The sequence below is a fragment of the Corvus moneduloides genome, chromosome 30, assembly GCF_009650955.1.
Source record: "Corvus moneduloides isolate bCorMon1 chromosome 30, bCorMon1.pri, whole genome shotgun sequence".
Lineage (NCBI taxonomy): Eukaryota > Metazoa > Chordata > Aves > Passeriformes > Corvidae > Corvus > Corvus moneduloides.
This window is the reverse complement of record NC_045505.1, coordinates 1,254,607-1,275,801: the sequence shown is the minus strand read 5'-3', so window position 1 is coordinate 1,275,801 and position 21,195 is coordinate 1,254,607. Positions and strand designations below refer to the sequence as shown.

At 60.2% G+C, this 21,195-nt stretch overlaps 1 protein-coding gene across 3 annotated transcripts in view; it reads right to left on the bottom strand.

The window, feature by feature from the left end:
• Positions 1-21,195, bottom strand: part of BCDIN3D (BCDIN3 domain containing RNA methyltransferase) — a 24,571-nt gene extending 3,376 nt beyond the window's left edge. The window contains exons 1-3 of one of the 3 annotated variants that reach the window (XR_004237058.1): positions 20,128-20,511; positions 17,306-18,750; positions 15,160-15,265 (exon numbers count right to left, since the gene is read on the bottom strand). Coding sequence is in view for 2 of the 3 variants with exons in the window: in XM_032094150.1 (XP_031950041.1) it covers positions 18,079-18,750; positions 20,128-20,319 (864 nt within the window). In the remaining variant the exon portion in view is untranslated. Of the gene's footprint in view, positions 1-15,159; positions 15,266-17,248; positions 18,751-19,187; positions 19,438-20,127 lie in introns of those variants that run through there. The other 2 variants (XM_032094151.1, XM_032094150.1) reach the window with 2 other exon arrangements.

The window sequence follows — 21,195 nt, the reverse complement described above, 5'->3', positions numbered from 1 at the left end:
CTCCCCTGTCCCGCAGCCTCGGAGCCCGCTGACCACTTCCGAGGGCACCGCGAACGCGTCCATCCAGCAGAATTCCTGCCCTCCACCAACGGGAGCTGAGCTCTGCTGGGACGATCCACGGCTCCGGGACTCCCATCCCGCACCATCCCTCCCTCAGCAGGGCCCAGCCTCTTCCTCAGGGCAAATTCCCGTTGCTGTTCTCATCCCGGAGTCACCACCAGCCCCAATTCCAGCCGTAAATTCCCCAGGGAATTGCTGCAGGTGCCAGGCAGCACCATCAGCTCAGGACCCCACAAAAATCCCTTTCGCAGCCCTTCAAAAAAGGTCCTGGTTGCACCCCCCGTGTCAATCCAGAATAAAATACATCGGATTTACCTTTTTAAAGGGATAGAATGAGGAAAAAAGGGGGCAACAGAGAAGGATGCAGTGGTGAGGGGCAGCCCCAGAAAGTGCCAGGATTGTCACATCCCTGGTTTTGACTCAAAATGCCACAAAATCCCACCTGGCTGCTTCCTAAAAATTCCTAAGAACTCAAAGGATCCTGAATTTGGAGGGGGGGCGGGGGGGTTGATGGAAAAGCTCAGGTTTTATGGAAAAGGGGATGGTCGTGGGATGGTTAGAGGGTGATCACCTTCTCAGATCCATGTAAAAAATGGATCAGGGCCTGAGGATCGCTGGGAAAACCAGGGTTAGGGAGGGTAAATAACTAATAAATGGGAATAAGTGGGATAATTAACAGCATTCCCCCATTTATGGCTCAAGAAAGGTGTTTTATGGCCGATTCCAGTGATCCCCTTCATTCAGTCACCCCTGGGGTGTCGGGGCGCATTCCCGACGGGGATTTGGGAGCTGCTGAGGGGCTCTGTGGGATCAAGGGATGTTTATCCCTCTTATCTGCCAGGCCACTCTGGAATCCACGGCACAGCCTCCTCCAGGCGACGCCGTATCAGCTCCAGCCGCTCCCAGGGACGATCGCAGCCCTGCCCGGAGCCTCTCCAGGACCGGACACGTCAGAAGTCCTGGAGGTCTCGGACGTGACACATCCCAGGGGCACAGCCCGGGCACGGATCAAGGCTGAGGGAGATTCGGGAAGAGGCTGCAGGGAGGGGAGCGGCTCCCGGGGCGCGCCCAGGGATCCGCACACCTGGAGCCGCCAGGAACGAGCTCCGGGCTCCCTCTGCCGGGCAGGTGACGCCACTGCAGCACCTCCCCAAACCCCAAACCATTCCCGGCCTTCTCCCCCAAGCCCGGCCTCCAGAGGAAGCGAAACAGCTCCCAAGGAGCGAGGCACGGAGGTGATCCCAAAGGGGATCCCAAAGGGGATCCCAAAGGGGATCCTGGTGCCCAGAGCAGCTGTGGCTGCCCCACCCCTGGCCAGGCTGGCCGGGTTTGGGGCACCCTGGGAGGGTGGGACCTGCCCCTGCCCATGGCAGGGGGGCACTGGATGGGCTTTAAGGCTTCTGCCCCCTGAACCATTCCATAATTCCGTGATCCTAAAGGGTGCTTCTCACCCACCAGGAACTCCCATCCAGGTGGGAATGACTCCTGGGATCCAGCCTGGCTGTTCCAGTGCACCCAGACTCGCTGCCTGCCCTCCTCCAGAGCCCCCACACACCTGGAGTCACTCTGGGAAGGTGAAACAGGTGAGGAGCTCATCCCTCCATCCCATCCCACCTGGACAGGGGATGGATCTGTCACCTTCCCCTCCCTGGGCCCAGGTAACACCAGTCTCTGGCTGCTTGTGCTGCCAGTCCCTCTCTGGAATATCCCTGGATCCTTTCTGACTCCACTTTTGGATCCAAGGGGCCAAATCCTCCAGGAACACACCCAAAACATCTTCATCAGGGGAAAAACCCTTTTCCCATCTGGAATCTCAGCCCCTCTGCTCCCCAGGAAACAGCTGCAGGTGGGAGCATTCCTGGTTCTTCTTCCACCACTCCATCCTTCCCCAGTGGATTTAGGGATGCACCCCCGCTCTGGAAGCAGCCAGGCCTTTTCCCAGTCCTTCCCAGTGCCCTGAGCCTGGAGAAATCCGGCACCAGCCGAGTTCCTGCTCAGCACCGGCCAGGAGGAGCAGAAATCCCCCCACGTGTGCCATGGGGTGAAATGTGTGGGAAGGGAGACAGAACCATCCTGGGATGGGGAACTGATGGCCCGGAGCTCCCACTCGGGTTCCAAACCCAGCTTAATCCACCCATCCCAGTTCCCCCACAGCTGCTGCCCCAGTGCCAGCCAACACCTGGAGTGACTCCAGTGGAACACAAGGAGGAAGATGGATGCTCCAGGCCCTCTCCAGGCCTGGCACAACCGCTTCCAGGGATGGAAGTGGCTCTCCCCAGGAAATCAGCCACTGGGAAAAGGAATCCCCCACTTTGGGGAAAAGACAAGGGTTGGATTTCCCTTTCCTGCACCATCCTGGCCCAAACCGGGCCTCAGCTTCCCGGCTGTTTTCACCTGCAGCCTCAGGCAGGGTGGAATTCGGGATGGGCAACTTCGTTTTCCTGATGAAACGCTCCAGGTCAGAGCAGGGAGTTCAGCGAGTGGGGAAGGGCTCAGCAGGGATTTATCCCTGTCCCTCTCCCCAGGCTCGAGGGGATCTCCAGCCCCACCCTGGGTGCCCCCATGGCCTGGGGGGCCCAAACCCCTCCCGGAGCCCCAAACCCCCGGGCCGGCTGCAAATCGATCCCTGGATTGTGTCCAGGAGGGGAGGAGGGAGGGAGCGAGCCCGGCCCCATCGGCCCATGCCGGGGGGAGCGGCCAGCGCCGCTCTGTGCCCGTATAAGGCCAGGCTGGGCTCTCCCGGCCCAATCCGGGCACGAATGGGAACACCTGAGCCCGGCCCCGCCCCGGGAGCCGAGCCCGCCCCGGGGAGCGGAGCTCGCCCTGCCCGGGAGCCCCTCCCCGCCTGGCACGGAGCGGGGGCTGTGGCCGGTGGGAATTCCGCCCTGGAAAGGTGGCCCCAGAGCCCCCAAGGTGGCCACGCTGGCTCAGCTTCGAGGCCGGGTGGCACCTTTGCCTCCCCCATTGCCAGCCATTCTCACACGGGCGGTGGAATGGCTCTCCCCGTGTCCTGCGGCCGTCCCGGTGTTGGGATTCACCCCTGAGCCCGGCTGGGATCGGGATTGACCCCCTGAGCCCGGCTGGGATCGGGATTCACCCCTGAGCCCGGCTGGGATCGGGATTCCCCTCCCCGGTGTCCCCAGCCCCGCTCTGGTCTCGTCAGGGTCCGGGGGGCTCCGGGGCCATCCACGGGAATCCCGGCAGCACCGGGATGTGCCAGCCCCGGGATGTGCCAGTCCCGGCGGCTCCCGGCCAGGGGCTCCCAGTCCTGGCACTGGGATTGGTGACCCTGCCTGGGCAGGGGGGTTGGACCGGGCGATCTCCAGAGGTCCCTTCTAAACCCCGAGTGTTCTGGGATCCCGGGACCTCGCCGGGGTCCCAGCCCCGAGGTCGGGCCACCCCTCAGTGCCCCCGGACCCGTGAGAAGGGGGGACACGGGAGGGACCCGAGGTGCCGGCACGGCCGGGCCCTGGCCCCGTCCCCGCGTGTGCCGTGACTCCGCACGGCCCGGCCCAGCCAGCCCCGGAATTCGGGAGAAACCAGAATTCCCTTGTTGTGCTGGCAGGGCCGGGCCCTGCCCGGAGCGCCGCGGCGGCGGTGCCAGCCCGGCCCGGGGGCTGGGAGTGCCCCTTGTGCCACCTCCGGGCCGGGGACTCGCACACGCAGCTGCTGCTGCTGCCCCGGGCCCGCCCTGCCCCAATTCCTGCCCCAATTCCTGCCCCAATTCCAGCCGCGGAAGCACGAGCCTCACCTGAGACCAAGAGGGAATTCGGGGTTTGCCCGAATTTGCACCTGCGGAGCCCCGCGCCCGGGGAGGGGCAGGAGCTGGGCAGCAGCCCGGCCTCGGACAGCGCCAGGAGCCGTGTCCAGCTCCCCCCTGCACGGGCAGCGCTGGCACGGGCTGACCTCCTGCTCCAGGGCCTCCCCTCCCCGCACACCCACACCTGCTCCCCTGGGGCCCGGCTGGAGAGAAGGAGGCTCAGGGGGACTCTCTCCCTCTCACAACGCCCTGACAGGAGGGTGGGGACCAGGATCTGCTGCCAGGACAAGTGAAAATGGCCTTAAGCTGCATCAGGGAAGATTTAAGTTGGATTTAGGAAAAATTCCTCACTGAAAGGGTTGTGAAGCACTGCAAGGGGCTGCCCAGGGCAGGGCCAGAGTACCCAGCCCTGGAAGTGTCCAGAAATGAGTGGCTGTGGCACCTGGGGACACGGCCAGGGGTGACCGGGGTGGTGCAGGGTTGGACCTGATGCCCTCTGAGGGCTTTTCCAACCTGAACAATTCCATGGTTTGTGGACAGCAGCGAGCAGAGGTGGTTCCTGGGGTTTGGAGTTGGGCTCAGCTCATCCTCCCCGTTCCCTTCAGGCACTGAACACCATCCCAGGGCTTCGTCTCCAGGATCAGCCAGAGCCCGAGGGGTTGGAGGAGGCGGAAGGAGCCCAGATCTCGGCACGAGTTCCCCTTGGGACACAGGGATGGCTTGGGCCTGGCATCCTGGAATCATGGAATGGTCTGGGTCCCATCCCACCCCTGCCATAGGCAGGGACACCTCCCACTGTCCCAGGCTGCTCCAAGCCCCAATGTCCAGCCTGGCCTTGGGCACTGCCAGGGATCCAGGGGCATTCTCTGGGAAATCCATTCCAGGGCCTCCCCACTCTCACAGGGAACAATTCCTTCCCAATATCCCATCCATCCCTGCCCGCAGGAAGCCATTCCCTGTGTCCTGTCCCTCCATCCCTTCTCCCAAGTCCCTCTCCAGCTCTCCTGGAGCCACTTTGGGCACTGGAAGAGGCTCCAAGGTGTCTCCAGAGCCTTCCCTTCTCCAGGCTCTGCTCCCTCCCAGCCCCACGGATCTCTCTGATCCACCAGTTCCCCAGGAACTCTCCAAACCTCAGGGAGTTGGGATGCACAGGCGGATCTGGGACAGTGTCCTGTGTCCATGGAGGGCTTTGGGGGATCCACAGGGATTTGGGGCATCCAGAGCAGTGTCCTGTGTCCACAGAGGGATCTGGGACAGTGCCCTGTGTCCACGGAGGGATCTGAGGGATCTGGGACAGTGCCCTGTGTCCACGGAGGGGTCTGGGGGGTGCGGGGCTCTGTGTCCACGGAGGGGTCTGGGGGGTGCGGGGCTCTGTGTCCACGGAGGGACCCAGCGGGAGCAGAGAAGCCGCAGCCCAGCAGGGAGAGGAGCTCGCAGGGGCTGCTCCTGGCACAGCCGCGGGAACCGCGCCAGGAATTCGCAATGGGAACGGGGCTCAGCCGCTCCTGCCGGGACCTGCCGTGTTTGCGAGGCTTCGGCCACACCCAGAAATTCAGGGCTTCGGAAAAAAAACCCTCAGCACCTGGGCAGGGGAGGGGGAGGGAGAGGAGGAACCACTTCAGCGCTGAGGAATCCCGGGGTGACTCAGGCTCTGACGCAGGAAGCAAACAGGGCCGGGAATGGTGGGAAGAGGGTGGGAAGAGGGTGGGCAGCCCTGGAGGGGATCCGGGGGGGGCAGGCAGCCCCTCTGCCCCCTGTGCCCAGGGAGGGAGACTCGGACCATGGGAGTTCATGGAATGTTCTCAGCGGCAGCAAAGCTGCTCCAAGCACTTCCCAACTTCCCAACGCCCACCTTTACCTGCCTCAGAACCAACCCCAAGGGTCCCCAAATCTCCTTTGTCCCAGCTGGGGAAATCCCGGTGCAGCACCAAGAGCTGCCCCTGGCCCACAGAGAGGCAATTCACCCTTGACAAAAGGGGTATAAAACACCTGGAGCTTCGCTTCCAGAGCTCATCATGGAGCCAAAGGGATCTGTCACTTCTCTGGGAAGGAGGAGGGAAGTAGGGATGGAAGACCCCACCATGGACATAAGATTTGGAGCCTTTGGTGGTTTTGGGGTCTGGAATTGCAAGGAGAGGAGTGAAACAGCCCCAGTTCAGCGCCTCGGCCGCGGATCCACTCCGGATTGAGAGCCCCTGCCCTCCACAATGGGTAAATCCAGCATTCCCTCAGCATTCCCGGGGTAATTCACCAGAATTACACATCTGCACCAGTTCACCCCCAGCATTCCCAGTGGTGACACCAGTTTAAGTCCCAGCTCCTGAAGTGGGGACCTCATGGAATCCCAGCTGCTCTCCTGGTTCAAACAACAGAAAACCCTCAAAAACTGGGACCTCAAACCCAGACTAAACCGGGGCAAACAAATCCAAATATCTGGATCACAAGGCACTCCAAAAATCCCAGAGTTCGTTTAGCCTTGGATTTGCCGTGGGGAGTCTGAGATTCAGGAGCATGAGACGTTTCCCCTCTTCGGAGCTCCCATGGGATCAGCCCTGTCTGAGTTCCCCCGGCCTGCTCTTGGCGAGCACGAGTGGAGCCTCTGGATGAAGGGCTGGGCCCCCTCCATCGCTGCTCCCACCAGTTCCCAACAGCAGCTCCTGCCTTGGCCCACACCCAAGGGACGTGCTCCGACCTGCGCCGGGATTCGGGATCGGCTCTCCCGGCCGGATCCACCCAGGCCCGGCCCTGGCGGGAGCTCTGCACTTACACAACCTGGGAAAAGCTTGGGCAGGATCCAGGGGATCCCACCTGGACCACGGGAGGGGATCCAGGGGTTGGCAGGACTGAATTCCAACACAAACTGCCCGAGTGTCCCCCAGGAACAGGAATTCCCACCCTGAGGGGAGGAAGGAGCACCTCAGGGCCTTGTATTTGGCTTTATAACCCAGGCCTTGAGTGGCTCCAGCCCCTGCACTGGATAAAATCCCAGTCCACAACTGGGAATTGCCTCTGGACCGCTCACCCTTCTCCTCATCCTGGGAAGGGGCAGCATTCCCACTCCTCCTTCCCAAAGCAGCCGAGCTGTTCCAACCCGGAAAGCCCCGAATTCTCCATCAGGAGAAGAAGCCCCCAGCTGCTCCCTGTGCTCGGCCACCGCGGGGCTGCGGCGGCACACGGGAACGGCAGGGTCAGCACAGACCCGCTCCCGGTGCCCCCGAGGCCCCCAGAATCCGGGCACCCATCCCACGGCCAGGCTGGACGGGACCTGGGACAGCCTGGGCTCTGGAGGGTGTCGGGAATGGGATGGGCTTTAAGGTCTCTTCCCACCCAAACCATCCTGGGGTTCTGGGACCAAGCCGGGTGTTCCTGAAGCCGGAGTTGGCAGAGCTGCCCTTCCCTGCCAGCTTAAACCCAGAATTCCAGCTCCAGCACAAGTGGGATGAATCCCATGGATTTTGTGGGAGCTGGGCCCCTTTAACAGCTCCTCTGTGCCAAGTCCTGTGTGTTTTACTCTGAACTGGGAGTTTTTTACCAACCATCCCAAGCACGCCAGGAATGGGGTGGGGATGTTTTGACAGGGAGTCCTGGATCACGTCCACATCCCACCCAGCTCCCTCCTCTCACCTCTCCCTGCTCCCGACGTGCTCAGCTCCGAGTGTCAAGAGACTGGAATTTGAGAGAAAACAGACTCGGGGAGCAAACACTGCCCAGAGCAGGGAGAAATCCAGGGATGGCAGGCCCAGGATCACACACACAGATCCCTGCGTGTGGGGATGGAACACCTGGGGCTAAACCTGCATCTGTAAAGCACACCTGGGGGAGCATCCCTGAATCCCCCCTGTGCAGGAGCATCCCTGAGAATCCGGGTGCACGTCCCTGTTCTCAGGAAGGATCCTCGTTTTCCCTCAGCTGCTGCTGCACCTGGCTGGGAAAGGCGCTCGGGAGGCTCCGCCCGGCCCCGGGGCAGCTTCGGGAGCCGCTCTGGGCGCGTCCCTGGAGCCTCCCGAGCTCCGATCCCTCTGATCCTCCCGCGTCCCTGCCCTGGGCTGGGAACGCCGCGGCTCCGGCCCCAACCCGCTTTCCCTGGGTTTTGCACAGGCGGCAAATCTCGGTGGTGCAAAGCTCCCGCATCAGCACATCGGCAGCGCCGGAGCCTTCCCGGCACAGCTCTGCCAGGGCCAGGGAAGGGGGTCCTGGAGCCTGTGGAGGCGCCCAGCTCCTGCTCCGGCCTTCCCGAGGTCCCTTCGGTGGTGCTGCTGGGGATGATCCGGAGGGTCTCTCCCAACCCTGGTGATTCCGTGATTCCATGACCTGCCACCCCTTCCCTCTGCCCCAGCTCTTTGCCACCTCCAGTCCCCCCAGGTCACCCGGTTTTCCACCCTGGAACCACGGCTCAGCTGCCCAGGGAAAGCGGTGCCTGTGATGGGGAAAACGGGACCTTTCCCTGTTCTGTCCCCAGGCAAGCCTGGATTTCCACGATGGGACATCGCAGAGAGGGGCCGGGATGAGCCACTCTCCGTGCCCTCCCTCCGAGGGATCCCATGGCTCCTCTGGGCTTCCCAGAGCCTTGCGGACCCTTGGGCTGCTCCTGCCCAAGGTGTTCCCTCAGGGATCAGCGGGACCAGTGCCCCCCCTGCCCTGCCCCCGAAATCAGAGCCCAAAGGAGCCAAGTTCTGCATCAACCAAGTGGGGCCATCCTCAGGGCATTTCCCAGGGAACAGGGGGAGAATCATGGAATCCTAGAAGGGCTTGGATTGGGAGGGCCCTGGAAGCTTCCAGGGCTCTCTGGAACCTCCGCTCTGCTCCTGTGTCCACACCCGCACTGGATCAGAGGCTTTATGGGCATTCCCACTCTCACTAAAACATTCCTTCACCTTCCAACTCTCTAAATCTTTAAAAATCCTTACAACTCTTCCTTTGGAGCCTGCAGGGGAACCAGCCCAGCTCCACCATGGAGTCCAGACCCTACAACTCCTTCCAAAGCCTTTCCTGGCGGGGCCTGTGCTGTGAGTCAGCTCCGCACAACGCCCGAGTCAGCACTTCCCACAAAGCAGCTGGAGCCGGGCCTGGAAACCGCAGCCACGTCCCACGGAGGGGCCCCGCCGGGACCTGCCGGGCTGGCACGGGCACCGGGAATGTGCTGGTGACAGCAGCCGGGAGAAACGCAGGGCAGGAGAGAACAGGGAGCAGCCCTGCCTCCCCCCCAGGCACAGCGCCCTGGTTGGGACACGCCGGAGTCTCCTGGGAAACCTGGACCCGGCCCAGGCCTGGCCTTCCCTTGTCCCGCAGCCCAGGGAAAGCTCCTTTGGCCACGGGATCCCCCAGGTCAGATTTGCACTGAGGAGATCCCACCCCCAGCACCCAGAGCGCAGCTCTCCGGAGAAGGGAGCTGGGCAGGCACGGCCAGCAGGAACCCCCGGAACGCCCGACTCCATTCCCAAGCCTCATCCACAGCTGGCCAGGCTCGGGTGAGATTCCCACTTCGGCCTCAGTCCTCAGGAGGATGGAATGGAGCTCATGACACCAAGGCCCAGGAGGTACTGCAGGAACGCCTGATTCCCAAACCACACTCAAAGCTCAGGAGATCCTCCAGGAATGTGTCATTTCATTCCCAGTTCTCATCCAGGCACTCTCCTTTCCCCCCTCCCTCCTTTCCAAAGCGGCTCCCGGGCTCACAGATCCCATGGGATCCCTGTTCCCTCTCGCTGCGCCCTCCAGCCTTTTCCACTCCAACCTTTCCTGCACATTCCTGTGCTCCCAGGTGCAGCCCCTCTGCTCTCTCCTGCTTTTCCATGGAAAACTGGACACCTTTCCCAGCTGCCCTGAGCACTGAGCAAGCTGTCCTGGAAGAAGCCAAACCAGAAGCCCCCCAGGTGGAAGTGGGGCCTTCCCAGGTCCCCGTGGCTGCCCGGATCCAAGGACGAGGCTGACAACAGTCGGGATCCACAGTGGGATTGGGGCGAACCAAAGGCAGCTCTTAGGGGCTCATCCTGTGGGAATTCTGAGGCAAGGACTGAGCCCCCCCTGTGCCAGCAAGGGGGCAAGTGTGGAGGAAAAGCCCCACCTGAGGAACGTGCTGCAGGTCCAGGGGTTGGGGACAGGAAATCCTTCGGGATCTGCCCCAGTTATCCACCAGGAGCTGCCACTGGTCAGGCTGGGAATGCCCAGGCAGACAACACAGCGGTCACTCCTGCAAGTCATTGCCAGCAGATCCACGAGCCCTGGGCAGCAGCCACCACACATTCCAGAGGAGCCCTCACACCTTCCAGACTCCCTGGTGTCCATGCACGGGCCACCCCATGGGCAGAGCTACAGGGGACGTTCCTGCCCGAGGGGATGGACCTTCTCTGGGTGGACACGGGGCCTTTGGGGCAGATATCCCACATTTGTATCCATTTATTAGAGATTTGGGAAAAATCCTTCATGGAAGGGGTGTCCAGCCCTGGCATGGCTGCCCAGGGCAGGGGCAGAGTCCCCATCCTGAAAGTGTCCAAGAAATGTGTGGATGTGGCCCCTGGGGACATGGTCAGGGCTGACCTTGGTGGTGCTGAGTTGGACTTGATGATCTCCAAGGGCTTTTCCAACCTGTACAATTCCATGATTCCTGGCTCAGGCTGTGCCACCTGCTCTGAGGGGACACCAAGACTGGCTGGATCAGAGGGGTTTTTCCCATTAAACCTTCACCCTCCTGCCTGTTCTTCTCACCCAGGGAATGGGAATTCTGCCCAAAATGCCAGCAAGGATCTCTTCCCTCACGGCAGCCCCTTCACAGAGCTTTTCCCAGCACCATCTCACACAGATCCATGGAATGGTTTGGGAGGGAAGGGACCTTAAAGCCCCTCCAGTGCCACCCCTGCCATGGGCAGGGACACCTCCCACTATCCCAGGTTCCTCCCAGCCTTGTCCAGCCTGGCCTTGGGCACTGCCAGGGATCCAGGGGCAGCCACAGCTGCTCTGGGAAATCCATTCCAGCCCCTGCCCACCCTCACAGGGAACAATTCCTTCCCAATATCCCATCCATCCCTGCCCTCTGGCAGTGGGAAGCCATTCCCTGTGTCCTGTCCCTCCATGCCTTGTCCCCAGTCCCTCTTCAGCTCTCCTGGAGCCACTTTAGGCACTGGAAGGGGCTCCAAGGTCTTCCTGGAGTGAGGTGAACACCCCCAGCTCTCCCAGCCTGGCTCCAGCCTCTGAAGCCAAGCTGGGAGTGCCTGGAGCAGGGGTGTCCAGCAGGGATGTTCCTGGAGTTAATGGAGATGAGGAGACAGAGCTGAGCCATCCCAGGGCTGGCAGGTCTGGGAGCCTCCCTGCTCCCTCCCTGCCCGCTCCGTTTGATCCCTGCAGGATCCAGGGAGCTGCTTTGATGTGTCAGCCTGGCAGCAGGGCCTGTTCCAGCACGACTGCTGCCGGATTCCTGCGGGAACAAAGCTGCAGCTCAGCAGCTTCCAGAGGCTGGGACTGACCCCGGGGCGGAGCAGGGACAGCGAGGGACACAGAGGGGCCTCTCAGCATCAGCTCCCCTGTCCTTCCCAGGGAAGACGCAGGAATCACAACCCCAGTCCAGCAGAAGGGGTCACTCTGGGATCCTGGAGCATCCCGTCCCACAGGGTCTGATCCCTGCCCCACCACATGCTGGCGGTTCAATGACTGATCCCATGTGTGTCCTGCCATGGAAACGGGATCAGATCCCTCCGGAGCTTCCCTGCTCCACAGCAGGGCCCCACTCCAGACAGCTCTGACCTCGGAACTTTCTCACTCCCAATAAAACCAGCTACGTCGCTCCGGGGAGGATCCAAGGACGGAGCGGCTTCATTAAACATCAGGATAAAATTCCAGGGAGCTGATAAGAAGCATTTTATGATCCTGATTGAACTGGGGCTGTCTGGTCAGAAGAGATAAGGTCTGAGAGCATTTTATATTCCCTGGAAGCAGATCCCCACCCCGGATCACGACTCCAGCCCCTTCCAGTGGGCCCAGCTCTAAGGGAACAAGGACGCTCCAAAGTAACTCATTCCAAGGAACTTGAGCCCGAGTTAAGAGCCATGGAATGGTTTGGGAGGGAAGGGACATTAAAGCCCATCTAGTGCCACCCCTGCCATGGGCAGGGACACCTCCCTCTATCCCAGGTTCCTCCCAGCCCTGTCCAGCCTGGCCTTGGGCACTGCCAGGGATCCAGGCAGTGGCAAAGATTATGTCCATGATGATCCAAGGGACTTCTGTGCCAAGGGGGAAACAAAGTTTTCCCTCAGTTTGTTCCATAAGTGAATGAAATGGGAGACCTGAGGTGTTGAAACGAAATCCCAAAGAGGGGAGCCCAGTGAGAAGCTTCCACAAGGTGCCAGCTTCTCCAGCAGGACCAGGGAGGCTGAAACAAAGCCTTGGAGACTCCAAGGAACCCTTCCCACCTGGAATTAAACCTGAGGGTTCATGGCCAAGGCACTTCCACGTCCAGAATGACAGCCCGAGGATGGAACGGCCAAACTCTCCCTGTTTGCAGCCCAGCGGAGCAGGCCCTGCCCGCAGCACGTCAGAGAATCCCAGAATGGTCTGGGTGCAAAGGGACCCTCAAATCCATCCCATCCCACCCCTGCCATGGGCAGGGACAGCTCCCGCTGTCCCAGGCTGCTCCCAGCCCCGTCCAGCCTGGCCTTGGGCACTGCCAGGGATCCAGGGGCAGCCACAGCTGCTCTGGACAAATGTCCCGAGTGACCCCAGACTCACCCTTGGATTTGTGCTTGGTTTTCCCACCAAGATCCCCCCAGGGCTCTGCTCCCTCCCCAGTTCACCTCTCCCCAGTCCAACGTTTGCCCCAGAACTGGTGACACTGGGAGGGAAAAGCCAGACTCCCAAAGTGTGTCTAGGCTGGGACTGCTCTTTTCCCAGCTCTCCAGAATCAGATTCCCAGATTTCCACAGGTTGCCACCTCTCCCTTTTCTCCTGTAATTCCGAAGTGACAGGAGGAGCAAGAAGGAACCTGCCCTGAGCTGAGGCAAGGAAATCCAAACCTGGGATCTGCAGGGACAAGTTCCTGGGCCCAGGAAGCTGCTGCCAGCTCTGGCTCCTGAAGTGGGGCCCTCCACTCCTGGGCTGCTTGGACTAAACTGGAAGTTGAATTAATCCACTTTTTGCCATGTCCCCAGTTAGAAATCATGGAATGCCCTGGCTGGGAAGGGACATTAGAGCCCATCCAGTGCCACCCCTGCCATGGCAGGGACTCTCCCACTGTCCCAGGCTGCTCCAAGCCCCGTCCAGCCTGGCCTTGGGCACTGCCAGGGATGCGGCAGCCATGATTCAACATTGACAGAATTATCCTTCGTTTTCCCAGCCAGGAATTCCCAGGGGTGGGAGCTGCCCATCCCTCAGCATCAAAGCCAAACACAGCTGAACCAGCTCTCCAGGAAAGCCTTTTATGGATCGGATGTGGCTCTGCTTTGGAGATTCCCTCTGAGGAAATGCAATTCCATTTGCTGAAGCCCAAGCCGAGTCTAGGAAGGGGGAACTCACAGAAACTTCTACATGTGGTAAATCTGGGAAGTAGAGAATGAAAACCTGGATGAGCTCTGGAAAAGGGGCTGTGGGGGGATTCATCCCTCCCAGGCCCAGGGATGGGGGAATGGGAAGGAATCACAGCTGAGCTGAGGAGTCTGAAGAATCCCTTCTGCTCCAAGGGCTCAGGAAAAGCAGCCATGGAAATGGGACAGTGATCACAGGATCATGGAATGGCTCAGGCTGGAAAAGCCCTCTGAGATCATGGAGTCCAACCATCCCCCAGCACGGCCAAAGCCACCCCCGAGCACATCCCCAAGTGCCACATCCAGGGACGGGGGCTCCCTCTCCAGCTTTGTCAGGAGGCTCTGGATGCTGAAGGGAGCAGCCCCGGGACATTTGGTGCTCTCAGGTGGTTTCCTCTGGCCACTCTCCAGTTCCACACTCCATTTTTCCCTGGGAATGTGTCCTTTGTGCTCACCCAGCACAGGAATCTGGGAGACAGCAAAGTGTCCCTTAGGGGAAGTGACACTGAGTGTCACAGGAGTGACAGTAAGGAGAAATACAAAATAAAAATAAAAAAGGATCTCACTGACTCCAACCCAATCCAGCTTCCTCCAAGGGCTGGAGGCACCTGCAGAACCACCTCGAAAGTGGAAGCTCCAACATCTGAATTTTGATGCTTGAGCTCCCCTGCCTCGGTTCTTCCATGCCAGGAAGGGCAGAGGGACCTCCCACAGCAGGGGGAGGCATAATGAGCCCAGCACCTTGCGGGGCACTAATTAATCCCTGCAGGGATTATTGGGAACGGGGCACAGCTCTGAGCCCAGGGTCCAGCTCAGCTGCTCAGGTTTTCCTTCCCAGAAGTGCTGGGCAGTCACACAGCCGAGATTCCCCATCACGGAATCAAACCCATTCTGGGGATGGAAAAGCTGAGGCGAAGTGGGCTGGAGCCCGGGAATGATCCCAGAGCTCGGGAGCTCCCCAGGCACGGCCAGGTGCTCCAGGGGAGCAGCGGCAGCTCTGCACTCCCAGGGCAGCTCCAGCTCCCTCAGCAGCAGCAACCACCCCTGGCTGGCCCAGCCTGGGATCAGGGACATCCCTCTCCTGGCCTGCTCCAGGTGTCCTGAGTCCTACCAGGGTCACCAAGCCCAGGAGTCCCTCAAGGAAACCGAGTCAGGTTGTCCAGAGCAGCTGTGGCTGCCCCTGGATCCCTGGCAGTGCCCAGGGCCAGGCTGGAAGGGGCTGGGAGCAGCCTGGGACAGCGGGAGCTGTCCCTGCCATGGCAGGGGTGGGATGGGGTCAGGGTGCATCAGTCTGGATAGGAAAGGGATCCAGGGAGAGCTCAGAGCCCCTTGCAGGGCCTAAAGGGGCTCCAGGAGAGCTGGGGAGGGACTGGGGACAAGGCATGGAGGGACAGGACACAGGGAATGGCTTCCTGAGGGCAGGGCTGGATGGGAGATTGGGAAGGAATTCCACACTGTGAGGGTGAGGAGGCCCTGGAATGGATTTCCCTGTGGCTGCCCAGTCCCTGGAGGTGTCCAGGGCCAGGCTGGACGGGGCTGGGAGCAGCCTGGGACAGCGGGAGGTGTCCCTGCCATGGCTGCGGTGGGATGGGATAATATTTAGGTCCCTTCCCTCCCAAACCCTTCCCTGGCTCCAGGATCTCCATTTCTCCATGGCCGTTTCTTCTCCATGAGAACACCCAGAGCTTTGCTGCTGTCCCAGGAGCAGACATGGGTTTAACCCCCAGCTGGAATTTCCCTCTGTCCCACCCTCAGGAAAACTGGGAACACATTTTAGGCACGTGGGAAATGCAGAGTGTTAAAACCAGACAGAATTCCCCAGATCCTTACTGCAGTGGGATCCATGGGGTCTCTTCCAGGCTCTCCCATCGCTGTATCCCAGAGCTGTTCCCACCTCTCCTGTCCCAGCACCTTCCTGGACAGCAGGAGCACGGAGCTGAAAGGAAAATGAAAGTGATTTTGCTTTCTCCTTGCTGAAGGACTGGCTCCATCTTGAGCTCTGTAATATCCCAGGATCACAGACACGGAATTGTTCAGGTTGGAAAAGCCCTCAGAGATGATCGAGTCCAACCATCAACCCAGCACAGCCAAGGCCACCCTGACCATGCCCCCAGGTGCCACATCCACACTTTCCTTGGACCCTGCCCGGGATGGTGCCTTGGGCAGCCCCTTCCAGTGCCTTACAACCCTTTCCAGGAAGGAATTTTCTCAATTCCTAAACCTAAACCTCCCCTGGTGCAACTTGAGGCTGTTTTTCCTTTGTTCCCTGGTAGCAGATCCCAAATCCCCCTGGCTCCACTCTGTCAGGGAATTCAGGAGAGGGAGAGAGTCCCCGCTAAGCCTCCTTTTCTCCAGGCTGAGCACAGGGATTTGTTTTGACCATTCTGAGCCATATTTGTGGTGAAATCCAAAGGATTTGGCTGTGCCAAAGCCAAGCAGAGGGAATTCTGGAGTTGGGCCATTCCTGAGCTGCTGGGACAGAGCCACATCAGCGATTCCAAAGTCCAGGAGTGAGAGATAAGGAGCCATTGGGCTCTTACAGACACCCCGGGCATGGACAGCATGGAAAAACCAGAAAAATGGGAATTACCAACTCCAACCCACACTCCTCCCTCGAGCAGCAGCCCAGGAGAATTCTCCAGGCACATCCCAGGGGGATCCCCAGTGAGTGAGGAACAGGAACCAGGGTCTCTCTGAAGGAAAAGATCCTTCCAGCAGGGGCAGGGACAATTTGGGATGCACCTTCCTAGCAACTCTTCCTAGAATTTTTTCCCAGGGAAGCACGAAAATTCCCAAAGGAATAAGAAAGGCAGGAATTCTTTCCCCGTTTAACTGGGAGCAGGGACAGGGCCGGGCTTAGCTCAGAAATATTTCAAAGGTGAAAGAAAACAGCACCAAATATTGACACAGGGGAAGGGAAACATTCCTGGGGGGAAGGGTGTGGGATGCGCGATCCTGCAGCGCCCTCAGCAGCACGGCTGGGAAAGAGCAGCTGGGCAGGAGGAAAGGGGAGGAAAACACGGCAGGAGCGACAGCCCTGGAGGCAGCAGAGCTTCCCAGAGCTCCGGGAACGTCAGGAGCTTCTCCGTTCCCAAAGGGATTCCCGTGCTGGAGGAGCTGCAGGATCCCCGTGGAAGTTGCGTTTATGGGAAGGGCCTCAAAGTCCTCCTGCAACTCTGCTCAGCATCCTGAACCACAGGGAATCCTGGAATGGCTGGGTGGGAAGGGACCCTCAAATCCATCCCATCCCATCCCATCCCACCCCATCCCACCCCTGCCATGGCAGGGACACCTCCCACTGCCCCAGGCTGCTCCAGGCCCCAATGTCCAGCCTGGCCTTGGGCACTGCCAGGGATCCAGGGGCAGCCCCAGCTGCTCTGGGAAATCCATTCCAGCCCCTGCCCACCCTCCCAGGGAACAATTCCTTCCCAATATCCCATCCATCCCTGCCCTCAGGAAGCCATTCCCTGTGTCCTGTCCCTCCATGCCTTGTCCCCAGTCCCTCTCCAGCTCTCCCGGAGCCCCTTTAGGCACTGCAAAGGGCTCCAAGGTTTCCCTTCTCTTCCCTTCTCCAGGCTGATCCACACATTTGCTTTTCCCCCCGTCCTCTCCCTGCAGGAGGAATCAAGGAATTCCCCGTAAGGAGGAGGACAAATCCACCGAGGTTTTCCCAGGTCCCTGCTCGGCCGGGCGGGAACAGCGACACAGCAGCACCACCTCCTGGAGCTGCCGCCTCCTCTCCCTCTGGGACGGAGCTCACCCGGAACAAGGCTCGGGACACCCCCGGGCTTCCCTCGCTCGCTCCCACTGGAGCAAGGAAAACGGGAAGTACAACACAATTCCCAGCTCAGCGCCCTGGCACTGCTCAGGCGCTGAAAGGAACGGGGATAAAAACAGGATTAAAAACCCCAACACGGAATTTAGGATAAAATTCGGTGCTTTTTATTCCAAGGTTGTTATTCCCAGAAGCATTCACCGTTAGGGATGAACCCCTGTCCTCGGAGAGTTGAGCCAGGGGCTCAATCCGGGGGGGGGATTGTCCTGCAGGTGCCTCACCCACGTCCTGGGGGATGTTTTGGGTGGATTTTGGGAGAGGTTCCTCATCCAGAGGGTGGTCGGGCACTGGAACAGCTTCCCAGGGAATGGTCACAGCCCCGAGAGGCCAAAGCTGGGGGTGCTGGGATTTTGAGATCAGTGGGATTTTTGGGCTGTCCTGGGCCAGGAGTTGGAGTTGATGATGCTGGGGGTCCCTTCCAACTGTGATTATTCCATAATTCTGGAGGCCAGGGCGTGCTTGGATAACACTCAGGCACAGGGTGGGATTTTGGGGTGTCCTGTGCAGGGCCAGGAGTTGGACTCGATGATCCAGGTGGGTCCTTCCAACTCCAGATGTTCCATAACTCTGTGATCCCCACAGGTCCCTTTCAGCTCTGGATATTCCATGATTCTGGAGGTCTGGGAATGTTTGGACAACGCGGGCATCAGGATTTTGGGATTAGTGGGATTTTTTTGGGATTTGTGCAGGGCCGGGAGCTGGACACGAGGATCCTTGTGAGGCCATTCCAGTCAGGACATTCTACATACCCTTGGGCATGTTCCCTGTTATTCCAGGGAATATTCTTGATACACATGGAAAGCACATGTAGGAACTTGGATTGCAGGAGCACTTCCTTGAACCACCTCAGACCCCACAAAATTGGTTAAAACTGTCCCCAAAAATCAGTCACAGACACTCCTTGCCTCAGATTCCTAAGGGAAGTCAAGCTCTGGTCCCAGCGGGGATTCAGGAATTCCCAGCTCCGCCTCCTTGCCCAGCAATCCAGGGATGTGCGAGGCCCCTGCTCGGTCGGAGCCCTCGGCGTGGGCGCTGGTGGATCTGAAGAGCAGCAGGCTCCTGTCCCAGCTGGTGCTGCCGAAGGAGCAGACGAGCTCCATGGCGCATTCCTGCGTCAGGATGCGGGTGACGCTCTCGGCCATGTCCCCGTTGATCCGCAGGGATCGGAAGTGCTCGAAGTCGGCCCGGCCCAGCCTCCGGAGCCGGCGCGCGGCCGCCCGGTAGCACTTCCAGGGCTGCGGCTCCACCAGCAGGAAGGTGCACAGCGAGGCCAGGAGGGCCAGGAATTCCAGCAGGCCCCTGTCCCCGTGGTTCAGGTGGATCCACATGGTCACGGACATGCAGAAGCCGATGTCGAAGGAGGAGCGGCCGAAGCGCTCCAGGTAGGAGCTCAGGAAGGCTTCCCTGGCCCCGGAGTCCATGATGTCCAGGCTGGCAAAGGAGATGGATGCAGGGAAGGGGCTGCTCTGCTGGGCCCTCCAGATCAGCTCGGGGTCGATGTCACAGCACAGCAGGTTCAGCTCCTTCCCGCTGGAATCGCTCTGCTGGAGCCCCACGAGGTGCTGGTACAGAGCCACACTGAGCTCCTGCGGGAGGACAAGGGCGATTCAGGCGGAGCGCTCACGGCACCTCCCCAGAGCTTCCTCTCCGTGGGTTCCCAAAGGAAAATCTGACCAAGATCAGCAAAAGATCCATCCTGGGAGCCCCGAGCAGCTGGGGTGGAGCCTGGAACCCCCCCCCCCCACCTTGGGCCTGCTGCAAAAACCAGGGAAGCATGGAATGTTCCAGGCTGGAGGAAGGCAGCTCATCCCCTTCCACCCCTGCCATGGGACACCTTCCACCAGAGCAGGTGGCTCCAAGCCCCCGGAATTCCAGGGTCCCCAGCCTGGAATGTCTTTCCACAGTGCATACTGATGGGAAGGGGATTCATCCTTAATTACAGGAGATTCCACGGAGCTCCTGGAGCCGCAGGCACAGGACAGGCTGGGAATGTGCATCCCGCTGGCCTGCTCCACAGGCTCACCTGGAACGGGAGCTGGAGCTGTCCTTTAGGGAATGCCTCAGGGGGAATTGCAGTTTGGGGGTCCCAGGGCAGGACTCTGTGGGACTGGAATGTGTCTGGAGCTGGGAATGGAGCTGGGAATGGAGCTGGGAAAGGGCTGGAGCACCAGAAGGAGCTGGAACACTCCCGAGGGAGCTGGGGGTCTCACGTGGGACCTCCTCGCTCTCCAGCCTGGACAGGAGGTGGAGCCAGGAGGGGTCGGGATGCGCTCCTGGGGAACAGGAGGAGAGGAAGCGGATTCCAGGGGAGGTTTAGGTTCGGTTTTAGGGAAAATTCCTCATGGAAAGGGCTGTCCAGCCCTGGCCCAGGGTGTCCAGGGCAGGGGGGCACTCCCCATCCCTAGAGGAATTTAACAGATCCAGGACAGTTTCTCCCCAGTGTTCCCAGTCCTCCCTTCAACACCCTCCGCACTGCCTGCCCCAGGCCTCCCCAGCTCCCCCAGTGCTCCCAGCACTCCCCACCACGGTCCCCCCACCGTTCCCATCTGCCTCCCCCGGATCCCTGCCTTTTCCAGTATTCCCAGTTTGTCCCATTGCCCTCCTCCTTCGTTTCCCACCTGTGTTCCCAGTCTGCACCACCACAGACCAGTGCCTCATCCCGAGCCTTTTCCATGGGCTGGATTGTCCCCCAGTGCCCCCCACCAGGACCTCCCCACTCTGTCCCAGTGCCCCCAGTACGAGGGGGCTCCCAGTGTGCCCCAGTGCCCCCCACCAGCGCCTCACAATATTCCCCAGTACCCCACACCAGTGTCCTCCAGTCTGTACCAGCGTCCCCCAGTACCCCACACCAGGGTTTCCCAGTCTGCCCCGGTGCCCCCAACACCCCAAACTGGTGCCTCCCCAGTTGGCCCCACCCCGTCCCCCCAAGGCGCCCCAAAACCGCCCGCGTGCCGCCCCCTCACCCCGGAGTTGCAGCCCACGTCGAGCCCGAGCAGCGGGCGGGTGGCCGCGGGGAAGAGGCTGCGCAGGAGCCCTTGGGGCAGGAGACTGACGCGGCCCTCGGGCGGGTGGAACCGGGAATAATTCGGGAAGTTCCCGTAGGGAGCCGCGCCGGGCTCGGGGCCGCGGCTCCCCCTGCTCATGGGCGCCGCCATTTTCCCGCTGCTCCCGCGCGCCGGGCGGGAACCGCAACTGAGGACAAACGTTCCGAGGCAGAAATAGTCCGAGGAGGGCGGCAAGGATGGGGACAAGGGACAGCGCCAGCAGCGCAGCCACAGCCCCTTTGGGGCGAAAAGAAGAGATTTGAGAGATTTTGTGTAAAAAACCCCAGTCTGGGCCCTGCCAGGCTGCAGAGGGACCGCGCCGAGCACCCGTGTGTGCTCTTTGAACGCTTCCCCTCGCGTTGCCATGGCGACGCCGCGGCCCAGCGGGGTCTCAGGCCTTGGCGGGGTTGGGTATTTAAATAACATGGACATGTTAATTAAGTAATATAAAAATCATATCTTATCCTATAGAACATATTCATTCCTTTCAAATAAATAGCATGTAAATGCTACTTAAACCAACGCTACTGAAAGCATATTTGAATAATATAAACCGATGTTATATAAATAAATACCATATAAATGTTATACACAGAAATAACAAATAAATGGTATTTAAAACACATTTAAACACGTGATTGCGCTGAGGGTGCCCAGGACCCTACGGGCTGCAGCTGAGAGAGGTTTTAAAGCAGAAAAAAATGGATGTTCCCTGTTAAAGGGGGGTTTAAGAGGAGGGGGAGGTTCAGGGTTAAAGAGGCGCCGTGGGGCAGAGTTAGGGTTAAGGGGCCTGGCGCAGGTGTAGGGTTAAGCTGGCACAGGAAGCTGGATTTCATTTGGTGCTGGTTTCAATCACAGCGTGAAGAGCAGAGGGCGCCTGGAGCTCACAAATGCCGGGGAAAGGCTCCTGCTGCCCGCATCGGCCCTTCCTGGGTTTTCGTGGAATCAAGAAAACCCAGTGGTTTTTGAGTGGGAAAGGACCTTAAA